The 21,322-nt window shown below is 39.2% G+C and overlaps 1 protein-coding gene across 12 annotated transcripts in view; it reads left to right on the top strand.

The window, feature by feature from the left end:
- Positions 1-14,827, top strand: part of mfr (ferlin family C2 domain-containing myoferlin misfire) — a 90,105-nt gene extending 75,278 nt beyond the window's left edge. For 10 of the 12 annotated variants that reach the window (XM_022790511.2, XM_086978769.1, XM_022790518.2 and 7 more), the window contains 11 exons: positions 768-975; positions 2,397-2,636; positions 2,955-3,109; positions 3,659-3,929; positions 6,198-6,321; positions 6,539-6,747; positions 6,966-7,207; positions 8,375-8,473; positions 8,664-8,927; positions 9,893-10,077; positions 12,832-14,827. In XM_022790511.2, coding sequence (XP_022646246.1) covers positions 768-975; positions 2,397-2,636; positions 2,955-3,109; positions 3,659-3,929; positions 6,198-6,321; positions 6,539-6,747; positions 6,966-7,207; positions 8,375-8,473; positions 8,664-8,927; positions 9,893-10,077; positions 12,832-13,079 — 2,245 coding nt within the window. In that variant the 3' untranslated portion in view covers positions 13,080-14,827. The remainder of the gene's footprint in view (positions 1-767; positions 976-2,396; positions 2,637-2,954; positions 3,110-3,658; positions 3,930-6,197; positions 6,322-6,538; positions 6,748-6,965; positions 7,208-8,374; positions 8,474-8,663; positions 8,928-9,892; positions 10,078-12,831) is intronic. The other 2 variants (XM_022790513.2, XM_086978768.1) reach the window with 2 other exon arrangements.
- The last annotated feature ends 6,495 nt before the right edge of the window (positions 14,828-21,322 follow it).

Here is a 21,322-nt window from a genome sequence, read left to right on the forward strand (position 1 = left end):
ACATGCCTCAGCTTATTCCAGTATATGGCTGCCATATTTCGATCACTATGTCGCATTGATATTGGTTATCTCATTACCCTAATTTTAGCTATATGCTTAGTCACAAAGCTCGTATAGCTTCATTTTCTTGCTTATTTGTACAATTATTCTAATTCAGATGTTCCATTATCGTGTTCTAAATCCTGTAATCAGACGTTACGGGCTTCTATATCAACTATTGTGTATCCTCGCTATCTTAAGGCAAAGTCTACCTTAATCTTGAAAATTCCATATAACGGTTTGGCGTCCGGGAAGATTAACGAAGCCAGAAGTAGTTGGATGATCATCCAACGAGGTTATTTTCGCCCAGTTGGCATTAGAGGCTATGGGGCAATTTTTTAGCATAGGACCAACTTCCTATGCATGTTGTTTCTGTTCTGGTAAATTTTCGTCAAACCAAACCTACGTGTAGAAAATCAGAACCATTTTTGAAATGGTCCGGATATACATAGGTACGTCAGGATACTTACTCGCTTAAGAATGCAGCCCGTTGACCGTCAAGTGCTACACGAAAAAAAACTTACTAATATTGCGCGGGGACAAATTACGATAAATATTCCTATCGCTCATCATGTATGCTTCTTGAAGACTGCTATCTGAACCCTTAGAAGTAATGTCGTAGTGAGGTCCCTGTAAGTACCTATGTAAAGACTAACAAAACACATGGTTTTTCATGCTGCCTTTAGCTGGATGGTTAACAAGCTACATTGTTTTTTATACCGATTCAGATTCATGCAATGTCCGGGGCAGGAAACAGTAAGCGGCACCCGGGATGGCGGTGGTGCTTCTTCTAATGATGGCCAGTCACGCCCGGTGGCGACCGAAACGTTAATCGACGTAGAAAATGGTGGCAGAGACGACACAGCATATGGTGTTTTGGCCTCTCTACCATCAAACGTCACTGTGATACACCTCAGCGCCCCCAGGGATGCCAAAGTACGCCTTATATTCAATCTTCAGGCAAACAAATTTGCGTTGGCAGATTAGCTTCATCTTTTCAAGCGCCACTTATTTAAAATTAACATCATTGATATAGACAACAAACTGTAAATAACGGCCGCACCTAGCTTTTGCATGGTTGGATTGAAGGGTAGAATATGTGTTAGCTGCAACACAAAGCTATCTGTGCAGCTTTGGACTAGAACCCTAGACACGGGTCATAAGAGCGACGAAACAAGATGTTGTAGTTATCGCGTTGAATGAAATGGATAATGTTACCAATCGTATACTTGGTGCGCGCTACCGCATCAATTAAAATTATTTAACAAGCTTTATTCCTAACAATTTGAAGTTATTTTTAATAAAAAAAAAGTTGAACAGTGTTATGAGCCAGCCTTCAACATGTTTAGAAGACAACATTTCGACAGTCTTGAACGACCCTTATTTTGTCTGCTCAAAATACCTAGATTAAGCACAACGCACCAGGTATTGATTTTAAACGTGGTAAGAAATCCCATATCCGTTGCATTTGATACGTGGTGCCACCTTTCTTTCTCATCTAAAACGCCGCAATATTATACATCTGTTTTGGCTTACCAAACGCGAAACAAAAATAAATATAGCTTAAATAAAATAAAATTGGATAAAATATCTTAGTTGACTAGGCCAGCGATAAACGAATGTTTCTTGTATCATCAAACGGTGTGGTAATTTGCACCGCAACTTATTCGATCTTCACGTAGATCTCTCACGCGGACCTTAATTAGGCCCCAGTATATTATTTCGACTATATTCGGCTCAAGGCTACCTAGAGTTTCACCTTTGAGATCACTTCTAAGGCAATCGCCTTTCCACGAACGCTTGCTAGGCGCTATAGAGAACGGTGCCCAGGTAACGATTAGGCACAAGTTAAATGACGTTCTACACAGGTCGAATAGAGTGGCCTTATTTTTATCTCATAACACAACGAGTGTCTGTTTTAATTGTTTTCAAATTCTAACCGGTGCGCGCAAAACGTAAACTCATTCTTTTTACCAGTCGACCCTCTGCTTTTTTAAATAGTGTCAAAAAAACTGTCTGATGAGTCAACTAATTATGCCCACTCGAATACAGTTTAGTACGGATAGTAACTAGTACATAGTAAGTACTGAGTAAGAGCAAATAAAAACTTACGGCTCATTAAGTGAGGGGAGGGAAGGATGCGTACTCGTGCGTTGAAGTATCATCATATATATGTATGCATGATGAACGATTTTTTCGACTATGATTTTTTGTTTGAAATTGATAATGTTTAGAACGAATTGTATAGTAACCCTTTGATACTCAATTTCGTCAACGTAAGGTACGCCGTTGTTAATTCATATTGTAAGACTAAGTTTTGCTTATTAAGTAACAATATAACAATACCCATGTTGTAGAACCCTGATAAAAACCTACCAAAAAGTAAAAGGAAGCAAACCAAGCAGAGAAAGGACCGCGGATGTGGTAGTACAAACAGGGGCGAGGATTTGTCCGAGGATTCAAAAGACTGGTGGAGTCGATACTTCGCCTCAATTCAAAGCCAACAGCAGAAAGCCAACACAAACAAGCCGAACTCGGATGAGAGATTTCACTCGGAGAGACTGCGGAGTCTCTGTGATCAATATTCAACGGTGAAGGTAAGCGAGGTCCCCTTGAACGTAGTTCAATAAATTTCTATTTATCACATTCCGAGTACTATGCGAGTCAACGGAGGACTCGAAATCAACCTGGCAAACTGTGATGGAAAATTAACGGCGCAAGTCATTATTAGTACACGGTCAATATATTATCTATCTAGCTCAAATTTAATAGTTTGGTTACGGTAAAGAGCGATAAAACGTGATTTGCGTCACTCGATAGAAGTTCCGTACGGGTGCAATTTTCTGTAACGCAAAGTGAGCGAAAACGTTCAAACTAGGCGTGCCTTAGGCCTGCGTACTGTTTCTAACAAATAGGTCCATGCCTCGGAGCTTGAGAGCGTAGCCGACTACAACGGTTTTGTCGAATGGTTGGAAAGTTTTCAACTTCTGCGAGGAAGGCGAACGGGCGATGAAAGCGACGATGAACGAAGACTTGTCGGAATATTCAAGGGCTCGCTCAAAGTTCACAAGTAAGTTAGGAAGTAAACAGGTTTAACAAGGCCGGCAACGGCTGCACTAACAACAGCAACGTACACTATAGCAACAATAAATCCGGTTGATACGTCTGCAGCTCAGCTACTTTATCAAGCATATTCGCATATAGAAAGCCAAAGTAACAAAAATGAATACTGTGTGATATGTGTGCAAGTTTACATGTGCTTAATGTGAAATCAAAACCTGAGCCAGGGATTTTTCCGGAGACTTTCCTAATGCAAACTTCTACAACAACAATAATTAAATCAACAAAAAAAAAAAAAAAAAAAATACTAATTTACAAGAAAGATAAACGCAAGTATCTCTAAAAGTGCTGATCATTTTGCATAGGATGGCTCCAATACAAAATATGTTAGAAGATAGTTGCCCTAACCAAGACATCACCTTTTGTAGAACCGTCTTTGTTATAAAAGCAACTCCGAGAAAACAAAATCGGGCAACTTTAAGTCGTTAGCTTAAAAAGCGCAGATCCAAAAGGAATTTCATGATGGAAAAATTGAAGACCTTTTCTCTTCAATTGATAGATATCCTCTACCACCCGAGTGGGAACCGTTGTCACGTTCTGTGCCAAGTAACGAGCCGATTAAGGTGTTGGTAAGAGTTTACGTCGTTCGCGCTACCGACTTACATCCGGCGGACCTGAATGGCAAGGCCGATCCGTATCTCGTTATCCGATTAGGTCACAACAAAATGAGCGACAAGGATAATTATGTATCGAAACAGTTAAATCCAGTATTTGGTAAATGCTTCCAATTTGAAGCAATATTTCCACATGATTCAATGCTGCATATACAGGTTAGTGGTCATTCACTTTATCATTTACCTCTTGCAATACTATACGTACACTATGACAGGATACATACGTTTTCTTGCTCTTCAGGCAGGTATATAATGGAATTTTGCCGTGAAACCGCTCTCCAGCTTTGAGAATGATCGATGTATCGCAACGGGACGTCTAGATGATTGCGTAACACCGAGTGTTTATGAGTTTTTAGTTTACTAGTTATCTCATAACGAATAAGTCGACATACATACCCGTTTTGAGCTAACGTGTCTTTCGCTATAGACAGTAAAGAACGAATATAGAATACATATTTTTGAAATAAACTTACCGTAGGTGGATTGAGCCGACCAGTCGAACATATAGAATTTGTTTGAGAAATCATAATTAAAAATTATGGGAAATGTTGAAGAGACCTTAAAATGAGGTCATTAAGTAAAAATGAAGCGTCATTTTACTGTACATGAAAATATTCCAAGAGTCGAAAATCTCAAATGATGACTTCCTCAGTTCATATGTAGGTCATCGTCTTCGTACAAGCGACCATCTACTGTTCTCACCCCAATGTATAGCTCGGTCTATTACACGAACGATAGTTCCTTCGTCCGACATGTTGGATTACTAAAAAAACCGAACAATTTGGTAGTCTCAGTATGCAATATTTCTTTCAGGCATCATTCACATAATCATTATACTGAATAGATAAGTAATTATCGATTCGTAATAAAAAAATAATAGCAGCTAACTTCGCCCGCATGAACGCTGGTTAGGGACCGTTCCAGGTATTGCTACGTTCAAGTTACCTGTATAACGCAGCTGTTCATACAACTAATGCACGTAGCTAATATTTCCAGTAGCTTTTGCTGTAAAGCTGATGCACGACTGACGGGTACCGTCAAAACGGAAAATGCGACTATATACTTGACTCGAAAACATTACGTATCCATTGACGGTTTATTATGAAACCGTAATATCTACTAAGGGAATTGTGTGTACAAGGGTAACCTGTAAACTTTTCAGATTCAACATGGAGATGGCATTACTCGTCAGTAATATTCTAATGATATAATTGCGCGTGCGTTGAACGATATTTACGAGCCAGGTCAGACGTTATACTAACTGATGTCGATGTTTCTATGAAAATGCAAAAAATTGATTTCTTACATTTGAAAAGCAATACGCCCACGCCAATTTAATCTAGAATGGGTATTACCGCATCATCGTTTGCTACCGGGATGTTTTGGTTAGCTAATTCTCCACAAACGCCGTCGTACGTGAAACAACTGAAGATAACTACCATCACCGATAGCATCACGACAAGGGCACACCTGCTCTTAAATCATTGCTAAAAGGACAGAAACAGTCAAGGCCTTCTCGAAGAACGTAATCGTTGTATACTGACTGAAGATTTGGGCATGAGAAAGCCAAGCGCATGCGAATCAACGTTCCAGTGACACGTTGGAACAATTTAAACAAATTATATTAATGTTACCCAAGTTACGGAGTCGCAATCAGGACCAGACAAGATGTAGTTCCATCTAGATAATGTCTGCTCTCACGCTTCAGAGGCAAAAATTTGCAAATCAACATTTCCCATCCACCGTATTCACTAGATTTGGTCCCCAGCGATTTTTTTGATTGTCCAACTGAGGGTTTCGCTTAGGGGCGTGCATTTTGATATTAATTACTGTCTAGAAAAATTAAAGGAGGGGGGAATCCCTGGGTAAATATACCGATTTACAAAAAAAAAGCCATATTAAAATTTTCGTCTGCATTTAACCAAAAAACTTATTGCTGTGTCCGACTAAAAACTCTCTGCACGATAACCATATGTTAGTTAGTGGACACTGCCTGTTTTGACTACATCAATGTCCGTACAACGGAGAATACACTTCGAACGACACTTTGATAACCTGCAGATACTTGGAAACGTAGACGCCAAGGATTCTGGTTGGACCCAGCTGAAAAATTTTTAAGAATCGAGCTCAGACAGATGGATCATGAGCCAACGCTTTGATAGTCTCGGGATAATAGTGGAGAGAAAGATATTACATAATGAAAGCTAACAGATGTAGTCGCTGAACACACCTATCCCTTGCTGCAGGATGTAGTGTTCAAAGTGTCTTTTCCTTTTTTTTCCCCATTCATAGATGAACCGTTTAGGCTCAAATGATTTGCCTGTCAAGCCTTAAATCAGCAACTCAGTGGCGCAAAGGGCATTTTTGACCCCATAGTGATAGAGCCTTGTCTTAACGGAGTCCTAATCCCAACCTGGATTTCAGGTTTTCGATTGGGATCTGTTGGGACGGGACGATCTCATTGGTGAGACTAAGATTGATCTAGAAAATCGATTTTATTCAAAACATCGTGCTACTTGTGGTCTACCGCTCAAATACGACACTGAAGGTATGTTTTGCCAAAAACATTTTAAGCAAACATCACGGAAAGGCTAAGACATATAATACACACCATGTCTAGATCAACTTGTTTCTACAAGTATAGTTGTTTTCAAACATATTTAAGGTACAATTTAGTGTACTGTAGAATATGGGCACAAAATACATTTACACAAATTATTATTATACGAAATTACGAGTTGTTAATCTTTTCTCCTTTGTTACAGTTGGACCGAATCAATGGCGTGATTCATTGAAGCCATCTCAAATTTTAGCCAAATTGTGCAAGGAGCAAAAAGTTGATGGACCACAGGTCCTTCCTCCTGGAAATCGCGTACGAGTTGGCAGGCGAACATTCATTTTTCGAAGCAGTAACGATGAAGCAGATGATGAAACGGTTGAATTACCAAGCGTTTCTCACTCTAAATCATCAAAGGTGATCTCTTTAAAGTCAATAGAGATTTTCATGGTTTGTACCACTTGAGATAATATTTAAGCAAAACGAATCGTACCGCTTTAGACATGCGTAATTTTGATACTATCTACGGTAGATGCAGTTGAAACGTACTAAATTTAATTACAGGCGAGTCTAATATTCAATGTATTCATTGTGCTTGTTTCTCTTCAATATGGTAACGTCCGCCAAAACGTTAGAAACAGCGCGCAGAGAACTACGAGCACATGTCGTTGGCTATATTACATCGCTGGTCAGAAGTAGCTAAAGGTTGCGGTGCTTTGATTACCGAACATGTCGAAACCCGGCCACTTTTCCACCCGGATCGCGCGCTTGGCATCGAACAAGGCAAACTGGACATGTGGGTTGACATGTTCCCAATGGACTCAGGACAACCTCCACCCGGACCACCTGTTGATATCTCACCTCGGAAACCCAAAAGGTACATAGCAGTTTGTTGTATAGGACGCTTACATTTTATTTACGCTCGAGTAGTGCTTGCTAATATTAACATAATTATCCCTGTAGCTTTGGAACTGATAATGATATTGATTCGAGATCGGACACTCAATTTACGCTAAACTAATGGATTTTCATTTATTCCGTCAAAAAGAAAATATAAAAAATCTCGACCGATACGTTTGTTCACAAAGCGTACTACGCATGCTTGGCCTATGTAATACAGTTCTGAGTTCGTTGCAAAGAGACCTAGAGAAACAAAATCAGCCACCACATAAATTGGCATAACATGTCTCTCTAGACAAATCTATCCTTATAGTCCTCGACCATGTACTTCTATTGAGTCTCTAACGACGAAATTATCTATTTCTTGAAATGATTTTCCTATACAGTCACGTATCACTACGTCAATGAAGCTTAGTAGTAACAGTGGTTCAATATAACATCAGCGTAGATTGAGGTGGTGTGGTTTGCAGGGCTATTATAAGTGTCTTCCAATGAAGCTCACAGGTACGATGTGCCCCAAGAGCCGCACGTCCGTATGAATTTTACCAATTATAATTGAATATAATTCCATAAAAAACGTTTATTGTTACTGATTTGTGACGTGAAGCGACAGCTGATGCCGTCTACGTATAGGACACGCGGTTTGACGTAAACTGTTGAAATATTCCATTTGATTAAAATAGATTCTATTATAATTAAAAAGAGTCGTTTAAAAACAGTGAGAAAAATACGTTTTGAACTTAGCACATTAACTTTGGGCTGCAAGATCAGGAGGCAAACGAACAAAGTTCATAATAGAGTGTATAAATAAGCCATTTAAATGCTAATTACGAGCGCTGGTAAATTAAGTATGTAACTGCGTCTACTGCTACAGTATACACAATCAGCTTACTTGAACCCAGCTAGCCTAAACTGTAGCATAAGCATTGTTGGCCGTTTCTCCTCAGTATTATATTATAAGTTTAGCATATAAGTTAGTTTAGTACACCTGGCTGGCATCTTTACATGCTTACATGTGGATTACCGTCAAAAACAATATATCAAATCACTTTTGCTTGTGCTGTTAGGCGATATGCCGTACCTAAAAATTAAATAAACGCTTGAAATTTAACAGCATCTAACCTAGATTTGTTCGCATGACCAGCTTCGAGCTCCGTGTCATCATCTGGAACACAGACGAGGTGGTATTAGAAGATGATGCGTTTTTCACAGGGGAGAAAATGTCCGATATCTACGTTAAAGGGTATGTTTCAAACGAAAACTAGACAGACCACTGGATAAGTCGAAATAAAAAGAAGAGCACAGCGGCCGATTTACTAATTAAGCGGAGTTACGTTGAATTATTAGATGCTGAGTGATTATTGTCGTCTTTATTATTATTATTAGTATCATCATCATCATCGTTGTTGAAACGTTATTTCTGCTCTTTACAGGTGGTTAAAAGGCCCGGAAGACACTCAGAGTACAGATATACACTATCGATCATTAACGGGAGAGGGTAATTTCAACTGGCGTTTCGTGTTTCCGTTTGAATACTTACCTGCTGAAGAAAAGATCGTCATTTCTCGAAAAGAGTCTCTGTTCTCGTGGGATGAGACGGAATCAAAGATTCCTGCTCGACTCCAGTTACAAGTTTGGGATGCGGACCACTTCTCAGCAGACGACTTTCTCGGCGCGCTTACTCTCGATCTCAACCGGTTCGTGTACAACAATAGATACTAACGCTTTTGTCAACACGTATTATATTAGCTATGGCGACCTTCACATGACCTGATGCTAGCAACAAATGCCATATACATTTCTAATTAATCGCTGTATTGCAGAATACACAAATTTACGAACCGTAAAGTGTTCATATTGGGAGAGACCCATTCACGAAGACTCATAAAGACTTCGATTTCTCCTAAGCTCCTCTTGTACATAGCGGATTTGCTGATATTAGGCAATCCCAATGGACCAACCCCACAAGCCACTCCATCATGGCGCATTACTTCGAAAATATTGCTTACCATTCCTCTGGAACTGTGCGTTTGTGATCGTCACGTACACTCTGAACTATAGTTATGCGCTTCTTTGCTGCTTCAAGCGTAGTAATAATTGTTTTAAGCGCCTCCCGCTAGAAAGCGTGATAATAGAGACGTGTCGACGTCTCACCCCTCGATCGGGCACCTTTGCCCCATATTGACAGTTTCTCAAGGCGCTGATTTGCTTGTTGCTACATATAGATACAATAAAATTGTGTTGGTAATTTTGTGTTTATGGGTACAAATTAACGAGTCGATTTAGGCTAGAGTTTAGAAATCCGCTTCCAAAAGAGCTACCGAACACCATACCGATTACAAGACACCGAACTAGTGAATCCTAATTAATGCATATATGTCTAGGCTTCATAAACTTGTTAAGATTGTAAGCTGGATCTATAACATACGTTTTCATATTAGTACTGCTGATTATGGCTTACTGCTGATTATGGCTTGAAGTGCGCCGTTAGCAATTATGATGATTTTGGCCTGACACCCGGTCAGTTGCAGCTCCCTATGGCACAACAACTGACCCGAAGAATATCTCAGGATTTTTGCATACGATACAAATAACGAGACATTCTATTCCCGCAACGAAACCAGGTAGTGTCGATAAAATAACTTTTCTTTTCCGTTGACAGCTTTCCACGCGGGGCGAAAACGGCCGCTCAATGTAAGCTTGATATTCTACGGCCGGATAGCCCTTACGTTTCCATCTTTAAGCAACGTCGTATCAAAGGCTGGTGGCCTTTCTTTATCAAGAGGGCCGATGATCAGCAGATGGAGCTCACTGGCAAGGTTGAAGCCGAACTACATCTTCTGACAGGTGCGTGTCTATATTAGCGTAACGTAATATACCGTAAACGATTGGGACCGACATTACAATTTGGTTATAGCGAGCCTTTTATCAAATGGCTGTGCGCTCGAGTTGGTAGCAATGTTTTATGTTAGGTCGTTCAGTATGAAGTGCGAGAGACGCTAATATCGTATATTATAGTAAGGTTATTTCATAACGGTGCGGTACAATTTCCTGCTTTCTAGACACATTTTTCTTCTCCCTATTTTTTTGGAACCTGTGATTTTTTTTACTTGCGTATCGTTATTCAGACTTCTTACGGGCAAGCTGCGATGAGCCAGGAAAAATAAGAAAACTCGTGTTAAAAATCTCATTTATGAAGATGAGTTTCATTTTCGAACCGTGGCTAATTGCATAAATCTTGTATTTGGTGAAGAATCTATTGCTGAAAACACCGTAAGCCGTTGGTTAAAAAAATAACGTAAGGAAATTTAAGCGAAAATGAGCCTTGTGGACGATTTTTTGTAACGGCAGATAACGAAGTATTAAAAGCTGTGGTCGAAATCGACCCATCTGAAAGTGCATGCAAGCAATGAGGTTTGCTCTATGTAGAAATACTATTTCTGTTGGTATCTATTTGATGGTCTATTGCAACTGGTATCCACTGCACCTTCATGCATTTTCGTTCGTCGAGTATGGCTGAAGTGTACTATCAAAGGTAGAAGATGATAAATATACTCTGCAGAAAGCAACTAAAGTTAATACATTTTCAATTGTACGACCGTGCTCGATTTCAAACCACGAAGATTAAAGTGACAAAATGCAGGAGCTCCAGGTAAAGCTCATCAAATACCACTATTAACTTTGAAGGTTTCCATAACTTTTTGATAGAAAAACTACTCAAACCTCACTACGTCGAAATTACCTTTCAAAACTTTATAGGATATCGTACACCGGCCCTTTACAACAGCGGAATAAATAAATTACGACAAAAATGGAAAAGTGTCATAGATTCCAACGGTGCATATTTCGACTAAAAATGATATAATTCTATTTACTATTAAAATAATATACTTTATAAAAAAAGTTCGGAACTCACTGTCTCGCGTTCATACTAACCGACCTAATTAATATATGACTACCGTCTACACGGCCGCATACAAAGTGTAGTTGATCGTTTATCATGATTAGTTTAGCTATCTATAGCGTTCTTGTGCCGAAGCGTCCCAAGATTACTTGTGGTCGGCGAATGCCGAACGTAAGCTGTGGTATTAGCCGTTTACTTCATTGCTTTAAGCCGTAGCAGACGATAAACGATAGACGACAAGACACTTACTACTTAAAGTAGTAAAGTAACTTCTTTTCATACACTCGTAGACACTTCGGTGACTTCATCTAATACCGAAGCCTAAGACGTTTAGTGAATAATTAAATAGATAATCATTCGTGCCAGCAAAGAGTCATCTGCACAGAATGTCCCTCAATAAAGGGCCTGTTGAATTAATAGCGTTCATCTGATGATACTTACTATAGTACTTTCTTTCGACATGAATGGTGTAAACTATTTTTTTTTTGACATGAATGTTAACCTTCCTCATTTTGTTTGAGCAATCATCATTTAATTAGTTCCGTATTTTATTTGCGAAAAATATTTTAGCCTCAACAAAATCTTCTCTAGAAAGAAGGACAAGTTCGGGCCACATTCTGACTCGAGCTGGTCCTAATTCAATTCTCAATAGTTTTAATACAAATCGTAAACAAAAGATATCGTCAGACGGAACTATTCGTTTCTCTAAAGTTCTTAAGTGCGGCCTGGCCTTCACCATCACGTTCCTTACTACTATTTATTGCTATTGCAACAACTAATAATAGCAAAAATAGTTGTGCGTTCGAACAGATACGTGCTTGCCATCGCCCAGACGATGCTGGCCAGTAACGACCTGACCTTCGACACGAACCTTCTCTAGTCTCCTATGATAATAGGCATTAGCACGTGTAACCGTAACTTGTACAGTGAATCTCCCTGATCTTCCTGAACGGCATAGGCCGTATGGCGAGATCATTAATGGGTTCTTTTGTAAGAGCCAGTGTGTTACTGGGTGCCTCTCTAACACTGCGATAGTGTTTAGGGGTACGGTAATATTTTCCTCAGTTGAAGCACAATATGCACACTACATAAGCTAGTGAATAGTTGAAGAATAGCTTATTTAAGAATAGATATTTTCTTGGGAAGGTTTGCTAACTGATATTGTCATTACAGAACCTGATATTATGGTATGGTACAGAAATTACCTGGTATAGTAACTATAGTGTCTACATTTTTGACAATCGTAGTTACTGCGATCAAATTTTTTTTTAATAAGATAAGTTACAATATAACTTTAGAGGGTCGAGGTTATTTTTGGGGTTTCAATGTTCTAGCACAGTACGCTTTGTACCACATCCAATGAACATCGAAGTTTTAACTTGCTCCAGCTGAATCTTTCTTCAGTTCTCTCTACAAGCTCTTACAATCTTTATATACACGCGTTTTTCTGCTTATAAAAATAGTCCTATTAAATGAACTGCGTTTAGTGCTGAATCTTATTAAAAAAAGCGATATAGCCATTTTACCTTGAGTAAAAGATAAATGTATGTTTAGGAGATAACATATTTTAGCACTTTAGGCTTTTTTTTTTACAACGAAACTTTTAGCTAGCTCTATGTGAACATATTTACATTTACAAAAAGTACATGTATATATTGCGTTCTCGTTTGCGGTTTTTTTTAACACTTGTTCAATAGGAGAGGAAGCGGAAAAGAATCCAGCCGGGTTGGGCCGCTCAGAACCCGATCCTCTCGAGAAACCTAACCGCCCGGATGCCTCTTTTGTATGGTTTCTCAACCCGCTTAAATCAGTCAAGTACATTGTGTGGCACCGCTACAAATGGTTCATTCTTAAGGTACTCCTCTGTTTTCTATTTGGTCTAATGATTGCTCTCTTCGTCTATTCAATACCTGGATACGCAGTAAAAAAAATGCTTGGAGCCTAAGCTATAACAGATCGTCTGGACGCTAGCAGTAGACGAAATAGGAAAAACACAGGGGCTCAGAGGCCGGACACCGCCTGCGGGAATAAGAAACACACTGTTTAGCTAATGGGTCTACTAATTATGGAGGTTTCCTATTCAAAAAGTGGCAGTTTGTTGCATTACTCGAGTATGCTTTTGACAGACCCAACACAAATGATAGCACTAGAAAGACACAACCAGGTCATTTATCAAGTTCGTTTACAAAGTGCGAGTAATCCAACAAAGATCCGCTTGGGCTTGAGCAGTTCTCGTTACCGTAGTGACCTTGGTTCTGGTATGTGTTTGAAAAGAAAGTGTTTACTTACTAGTCGGTTTATTGGATAAACTCAAACTAAGTACAATGAGGCTAAGGGTCGATTCGAAATCACGTTCCGGCAACTTACCAAGCTGTGTACAATGGGTTGAAAAGAACGCAAAATTGCAAAAAACATTTTAAGGCACGAACTATTCAGAAATCAGTAAACGCTGTTGGACAAAGTACACTCACGTTATAGTATCAATAATTATCATTGTTAGATGGACTAGACAGCATGTTATCATTCCAAAAGGACATGTTCTCAAAAGGACGAAATTGGACCACGGTATGGGCGGTGTTCCGGGTTCAAAAATAAGCTCAGTGGTACACACAATGGAATTACTGCCCCGAATCGATCATTATCTTGTCTGGATAGATATCAGTTGCACACGCCGTCTGACGGTAGGAACGCCGTAGAGCGAGCTCCGTCAGACGCCACCAGAAGATAGTTATTCAATTGTATGTAATTTGTTTGTCTGTGATCGCATAAAACAAAAAGCAATATGTTCGTAATAGAAACAAGAACTAATACAGATATAACTGAATAGATGCTGTTTTATTAAGCGGGCTAAAGGGAAGGCTGTCCATCTAATCGGTGTGTGACTTAAATTGGAAAAAATAATTTAAAAAAAAAAACGTGTAGTCAAAGGAGATCAGTCGTCAGGTGCTCGTTAAGCGTAATCCGCTACCAAAATAAGTGAAAATCTGTGAATCAGTGAGAGCTTTTTATCTGCTAGCTACTGATGTTCTGTTGGACGAAGAAGCAGATCGGCCTAGAAATTACTGGCCGAGAGCCAGCGGTAGCACGTCATAGCATTAGAACCGGAGGAGCGTGGCACGCGGCAAGTGAAATCCTAAATTTCATTTTCAACGACCTAGAATTAACCTTACCAACAACAATAATAAAATTGATAAGTAAAGAAAAAATACCGAATACAGTAGAAGGTTATAGCTATAACGTTGCTGTTCTGTATAACAAAAATTGAATATTTCTGGCGATTGGTCGTGATCGGTCAGTGATTAGGCTCATCTTTCAACAAAGGCAATGCCATCGCGAAGGAGTAACTTCATGTTAATATCATAATAAGTTATATCAGCTTAACTTTCATAGGACATTTTCCGCCTTAGCGATCTCTGTTGCAGATGAAATGCGTCATCTATTGGAGGGCATTCTTAATAGTCCTGTTGCTTGTTGTTGACTCGTTCCTATTTATCATAACCGTGTTCCATAACAATAAATTATAAATAAATATATACTCAAGGTTTTACTTTATTGTACAAGAAATTACTATAGTTATGTGTGAGGGTTGCAGATACACATCAAGTCTCCATTAAAAACAACGTTATTTCATCGCGCTAACTATCTAAGCTAAGGCTTTTGTTTGTTGAATAAACGATGGTGTTTTTATCTTAATAGTTAGTAAGTTTTCAGTTAAGTACAAACAGAGCGGAAACACCGAAATGAAGCTACCTGATAGATAGAATGGTAAACTAGAGTTTTTTTTGGCACCTAATATGTTTTTCGATTCATGCAGCTTTAGAAATATTTGTGTTGCAGCCATATTTGAGTCTGTTTATTCAGAATAGATATGTAACGCACTGTTTCAGTAGACGGTATCAGATTTAATATTGGCCGTTTGTTGTTTGATAGGTATATTATGCACTGCGATGTACTCGTAGATTTGATTGTATAGTTATGATTCTTCGAAAATTTCCGCTAATCAAAAGCTTCGACAGTCGGGCTAAGGGAATAAGGAGTCTTAGTTTCAAATGGGAAAACCAGTTGAGATTTAGCAGTAGGTACGTGTCAGTCTTCTGTGGGCAGTAGGATAAAGGTATCCGTCAAAAACGAAAAGCAAATGTTTGACAATTACAGCCAAACATCTAAGAACAGCAATAGAATTTATATAAGCAATCAGTCGCGTCATCGTGGACGACGACCCCTTATACCTAGCCTTAGGTAAAGTATATTTTTCAACTCCTAATTTAGATCTGCGCATGTCTAAAACGGCAAAACGATGCAATTTGAAAGGCAATTGATTTGTGCGATTTTATGATTATCAGCAAAGATCTATAAATAAATGTTAGTCGGCTACGTAAAAAAGAAGACACAGTCCTTTGTTTCTCAGGAAATTACATGAAATCACAGTCTATTTTTCAAGATATTTGCTGGCATTTGAGATACTATTTTAGATGCTCTCAGCCAATAATGCGCTGCCGCACACTCCAGGCGTTATGTATACTGTTTCTATTTAAAAACACATGGTTCTCTTGCGTTACACAGAATCGTCGTCCAATAGCCGACGGACATGAAATGTGGTAGAGTTTCCAAACAGTGAAGTGTTCTACAACATACAAACTGCTATCCGAACCAGCTTTTCGTCCATGTCGGAATCACCTATTTTTTTTATGGGCTTTTTTTATAAGCTAGTTGTTTAACGTACATTGATACAACCAATGACGAGGCTGCCTCCCGTACCACGTCTAATCAACGTCCCCTAAGTGTCCTCCACAATCCCCGAGTACCTTCAAAGCGGAAAGAGTCCCTTACGGTCCTCACATTGTGACTGAAGACAGAACATCAACAAAGTTTTACATCTGTCATACAGCCTACTGTTTACAGTTGTCTATGGCATAAAGGTTTAGCCGGTTGGGTCGCTGTGACAACACAACGACAATGGTATCTCGGCCGAGTAATATAATAGTATCGAATATCTACGTGTATATTATGTTGAGTAATAAAAAGTGCAATGCTTAGACTTTATCTTCTTATAAAGCGATACGATGCGATTAGGATGAGCAATATGAGGATAGGATCTCTGGATTGTACCCTAATAGAACAGGGTCCTGTTTTTTTGCTCGAGCGAGTTCTATAGTCCGTGAGGGTATTTAAGGACATTTGAGTTCTGCTGTCCTATGACATACGCCTTTCGAGGGCTACTTGTTTTCTTAAATATTTTATGCAGGTGGCTAAGCCATTTAAACAGAATAAGCCGCCATGTGCAACTTTTACTGCCATAAGCCCGGACCACATCTCAATAACATTGACGGCTAGAATATTTAATTAGCAAAAATGAAGATAACTTGTGACCATTTTAGGTTGCTGGTACGCTCATGTAGATGGTACCCTTTAGCTAGGCCAAGTGTGAGTCGTATTATGCAACGCAGTACTTCTTGTCATGGCATACTGAGAGTGTGGTACGGGGCAATAATAGAGAACAAACTGTTTTTGTCATTCCAGGTCAAGAAATTCACAAAAACGATAAATACAGAAGGATCTATCGGCTGCAAGCAGCCAAACGAGTGACTCTTGGATAAAAGCTCCCTGTATTAACAGTAGCACTTTGTGTGCAAGTTTCGTGAACGCTATAAGCTAAAAAGTTAACACGCTACGTACTGCTGAGCAATAAGAACCTTCTACCTGCTGTAACTCAAGTTCTAAGTTCCTAATTGGGTTGTGGGGGCTGGCAGCCGACACAGACGTAGTGATATAACTTGAACAATGATATGTTCTAAAATGCATGGTCTAGTTAGCTGAACGTTAGAACTTGATGCCACTGAAACTTAGCAAACGTTGACTTATAGTAGAGGAAAGAATATCCGGTTTTCTTAAATGCTTGTTTTACGAAGTTATTTGCTTGCCGATAATTAAATTCCATGTACGACTAGAAGGTTCCTTCGCTACTTTAAAAAGCCACTGTTATAATTTTTACCAAATCTTCAATTTTTTCTTCTGGCCCATGGCTGGCTATGCCGGGTGACAAAACTGCATAGTTAACCCAAGCTATTCGTTCTGCCTATAGTACGAACTCCACATTTAAAAAATGTAAAATTAACCCACTTCAAAAGTGGCCCAGCCTGACGCTCTGCAAATTCGAAAAATCGCGTGGAGCGTTTATGTAGAGCTTGCCATTTCTAATCTTAATCGTTCTAAATTCTTGCACCATCTCTGTCATTCGATTTGGGAGATTTTTGTTTATCGTATGAATGCATCCTTGCACGCTTACACTACAAATAATGAACAGAACAAACAGCACAGATAGCAACGATTACATAATCTAATAATTAGCGTTAACTTACTTAGCTCAGTATCTTCTATTTTTCTTGGTTATTTTCTATTAATGGGTGCTACCCATCGAAATATGAGTAAACGCTAGCTCCGTTTGTAGGCATCTGTCTAGAGTGATACAGCTGAGAGTCTTTCGTTTTGTTCAAAAACTAACGTTTTCCTAAGAAATAGCAAACATGTGTATAACGTGAACATTCTCCTGTCCATCCCCGTTCCCTCTCCAAAGCTAGATACTATGTGCCAATTCGGAGAGCGGACCTTCTCAACAAGTTTCAGTAACCTTCTCGGGCGCACTGGTGCTTAAGACAAAGGAACTGAGGGACGGAGTGCTTATATTGAGTAGGATAAATAGGTTCAAATGTAACGTCAATTGTAAAACTTCAATTGCAAATATTCCAAAAACCCAACTTGGCATTTTTACGTCTCTAACCTTTATTAACAACTACTTCATTGTAGGTGTTTTTCAATAGACAATTTTTTTGTGTCTAAGGATCGTGAATAGTGCCCTGATACTGGCACACGATTCTGGACAACACTTCGGATAATATGGCAGGATTCATAAGGGCTATTATATCACTACTGTCTTGAAAAAACGAGCCACTAGAACACCCCACAAAAAAGATATATGCATCATTTTTGAAGTATATTTTTTGTATCTGTGTCAATACGGAATGTTGATTTCACAAATAATAAAACTGATTGTCTCTCAAGTCTGGCGCAGGACGGCATTTTTGCATGTTTGAACATTTGTTTGAGTCAACAAAATGCGTATCTTTTGCACACTAAGTGTTAAACTAAACACTTTAGAATTGTTACCCGTTTCTTATTTTCATAATATTAACTGCGTAGTTTTTTTTTGTCACCACCTTACCAATATGAAAGGGTAGTAGCAGATTAAAACATCTTTCCAATATGGCGTCATGTATCTAATCTATCAAGGCACGTTCGCGTCGGATCGACTGATTATGTTCTACGCATGTACCATTAATACATTTGAACGTCATGAACAAAACGATTTACTTCGCGGTGCTCACGCGCGGTTCACTACGATCGGCTTCGCGGATACATCTAGTAGGTAACTCGCCTCGTGTCTAGCTTGATAGGCATCATTCGTCGTAGTAAAATGCAGGACCGCATACACGCGAAACAGATTAGGCTTACTGCCAACGGCAGCTTCTGGGTTTTGTTTTTCATCATGCACACGTGGCAAGCTTAAGAGCATCAGGGCTCAAACTTTCCGCAACACGTACTCAATTTAAGTGTGTCTACCTTTAAATCTAATAAGGTTTCTGTCTAATAAATTATTTAAATCTAATAAAAGAACCGGTCTAATCGTACTCTAATATATGAAAGAATCAATTAGATGGATTTTTTGGATTCGAAGACGTTAATAAGAACAATCTTCGACTTCAGAGTGACTCGGATGGAGCAGTAAATTAGTCGCATGGAAACTAACGTCAAGAAAAATGGCTCGTGGCCTATTAGGCCTAGCCTTACTTTAGTGTATATTCTTGACGAAATCCCCATTTTAAACGCCGACCAGTATGATGTACAGATTTTATATCATCGCCTCAGTTGCAGCATTACAAAAGAGGGAATTTTTATTTCACGTGCCATGTGTTTTAACCTAACTCTTTCACATGAATAGAGGATATGTTCATCGAAAACTCTGAATGGGGGAAATGCTTTAAGAGTTCCATAGAAACAAACCTAAAACTCGTCAACGTTTCTATTTTTGCCTTGTCCTTTTTTTTTCGTGATGAAAAATCTCTAAGACAGTTTGTAACAATCAATTTGAAGTATGACGATTTGTAACGATGCTTTACAAACAAAGACAATAGAGTATAAGACCTGGTAACCTTAGTGCAACATCGCGTTCCATTAAGATTCCAGTAAGATAAATGTTCATATGACGCTTAGATCCGATTTGTTATCGTAGATAGAATCCCATCTGTGTATGGGATGAAGACGCTTTATATATTTCTAAGCCTAAGAACACCTTCCAGCTATCAATCGATCAGTAAGGCACTTGCAGGCTCCTCTATGCTACCCAACGAGATGTCCGAAAGTACATTTTACAGCCTTAGATCATTAAACGACCTCGAAGCAAGCTCCAGCGTCGCTATAATATTTCTATAGAGTGTCGCACAGCGCTAGCCAGTGTGGTTCGAAACTTCATCGACGCTTCCCTGTTACATTCGCCACTCGACATCTATCGACTGCGGGGAATCGGTGGATTCCTCCCCGCCAACTTAGGTCAGACTTGCAGAGGAGGAAGAATCAGCAATTCGTGTAAATTATATTGTAGCTGATGTTAAACACGGAAACGTGGATACGTTGAAGGTCTTCTAATAGAATGCAGTTATCCTTGCTGAACTTAACGCAACGACGGCAGAAATCAACAAGTCGTTCGCTCGGCACAAGTGACCTGAGGAGAGACAAAAGGAAGCTAATGTGATGAGCATGTGTGTATAGATGTTGCGCATAGTTAGCTAAGGTTTCATATGAAGCTATCGCTCGGTTACTTCGGCAGGCCATCTCGAATCTGTTTGGTCCTATATTGTGTTAGCGGCCGTTATAATAACACGGAGCAACAATCATCATGCGCATATCTGGCTCTATGTGAAAAACAGTCGTCTTTTTTCAATTACATGTACAATGGAAGGTTTTAATAGTTGCCTGTATCATACATTACGCATATACGATTATATGGAGCACAGTGGGAACCCAGATGGCTTGTTGCACTGCTCTCGCACGATACTTCAGCTATTATAGTATTTAGTGTGTTATAATACGACGCAAGCTCGAATAGGGCTTTTTTTTTCCATAAAATGAGGAAATCCTATAAGTTTGTGTCTCTCATCATCAGTAGCAGTTGATAGCTTAGTACTAACGAATGTAGGTCTTTATTGAACTATTAAACATTTCCGTCTAATTGAAATTAGAAGTAATCACACTTATTCAAATATGCATCTTCATAGAACACATGCTAACATTAAAATAAACATTGTGCAGGCAGCGATTAGTACCGCCCATATGAGCCTTCTCGCAAGTTACACTCAAACACATTAACTTTTCCGGATCCTTAAAGTACCTTGGGCGCGTTAAGCTTTCCTTAAGCATTAAAAAAAGTCTAGTAATTCATTTAAGCTTTTCCCATTCGTAATCAATACGATCTTTACGAACCTGTTACATTATAGGTCACAAATGCACATTTAACTTTCAGCAGATGCAGCCACTAACGTATGATTCGTGAAGTAGCGCTATGAAACACGATGGAATTATGTTGCCATTTGCCAGCACAAAGGCAAGTCTTCTACCCAGGATTCTTCATTCTTGCAGAATTAATTGATTTTGTTTTTTTGGAGTATCTGTAACAAGAAGAAATGTAGAGTAGAGACACCTGAAGGACACGATGCGTTATTTAATTCCATGAAAGTTTTGAGACTACTCAGAATTTGCTACGTTGCTGTCGTACGTAGAAAGGACATGTTTTCGAGTTTCCGTAAGGAAAACTAGTCACATCATGACGAAAGGCTACCGCTCACGTTTACTGTATTGTGGCTGCAGAGACGTTTATCTTTAGCTACTTTGGAAACTTAAATGCAATCGTATTTGCCTTGACCGTGTTATAGTTTGGGCAACATCTACTGTTAACGTAGTTTGTTAACAGACACGAAACATACGACACGTATCAACATATATGTTGCAACAAATTTGGAATACCAGCAAGTGCTGCTTTTCCATAGTCTTGTGCTACCATTCCAAATTCACTAGCTGCCTTTTGATGGCAAGCGCTGGTTGGCATTTAAGCCATTGGAACACGATATACGTAAGATT

The sequence above is a fragment of the Varroa destructor genome, unplaced genomic scaffold (genome assembly GCF_002443255.2).
Source record: "Varroa destructor unplaced genomic scaffold, Vdes_3.0 BEIS01000002.1, whole genome shotgun sequence".
Lineage (NCBI taxonomy): Eukaryota > Metazoa > Arthropoda > Arachnida > Mesostigmata > Varroidae > Varroa > Varroa destructor.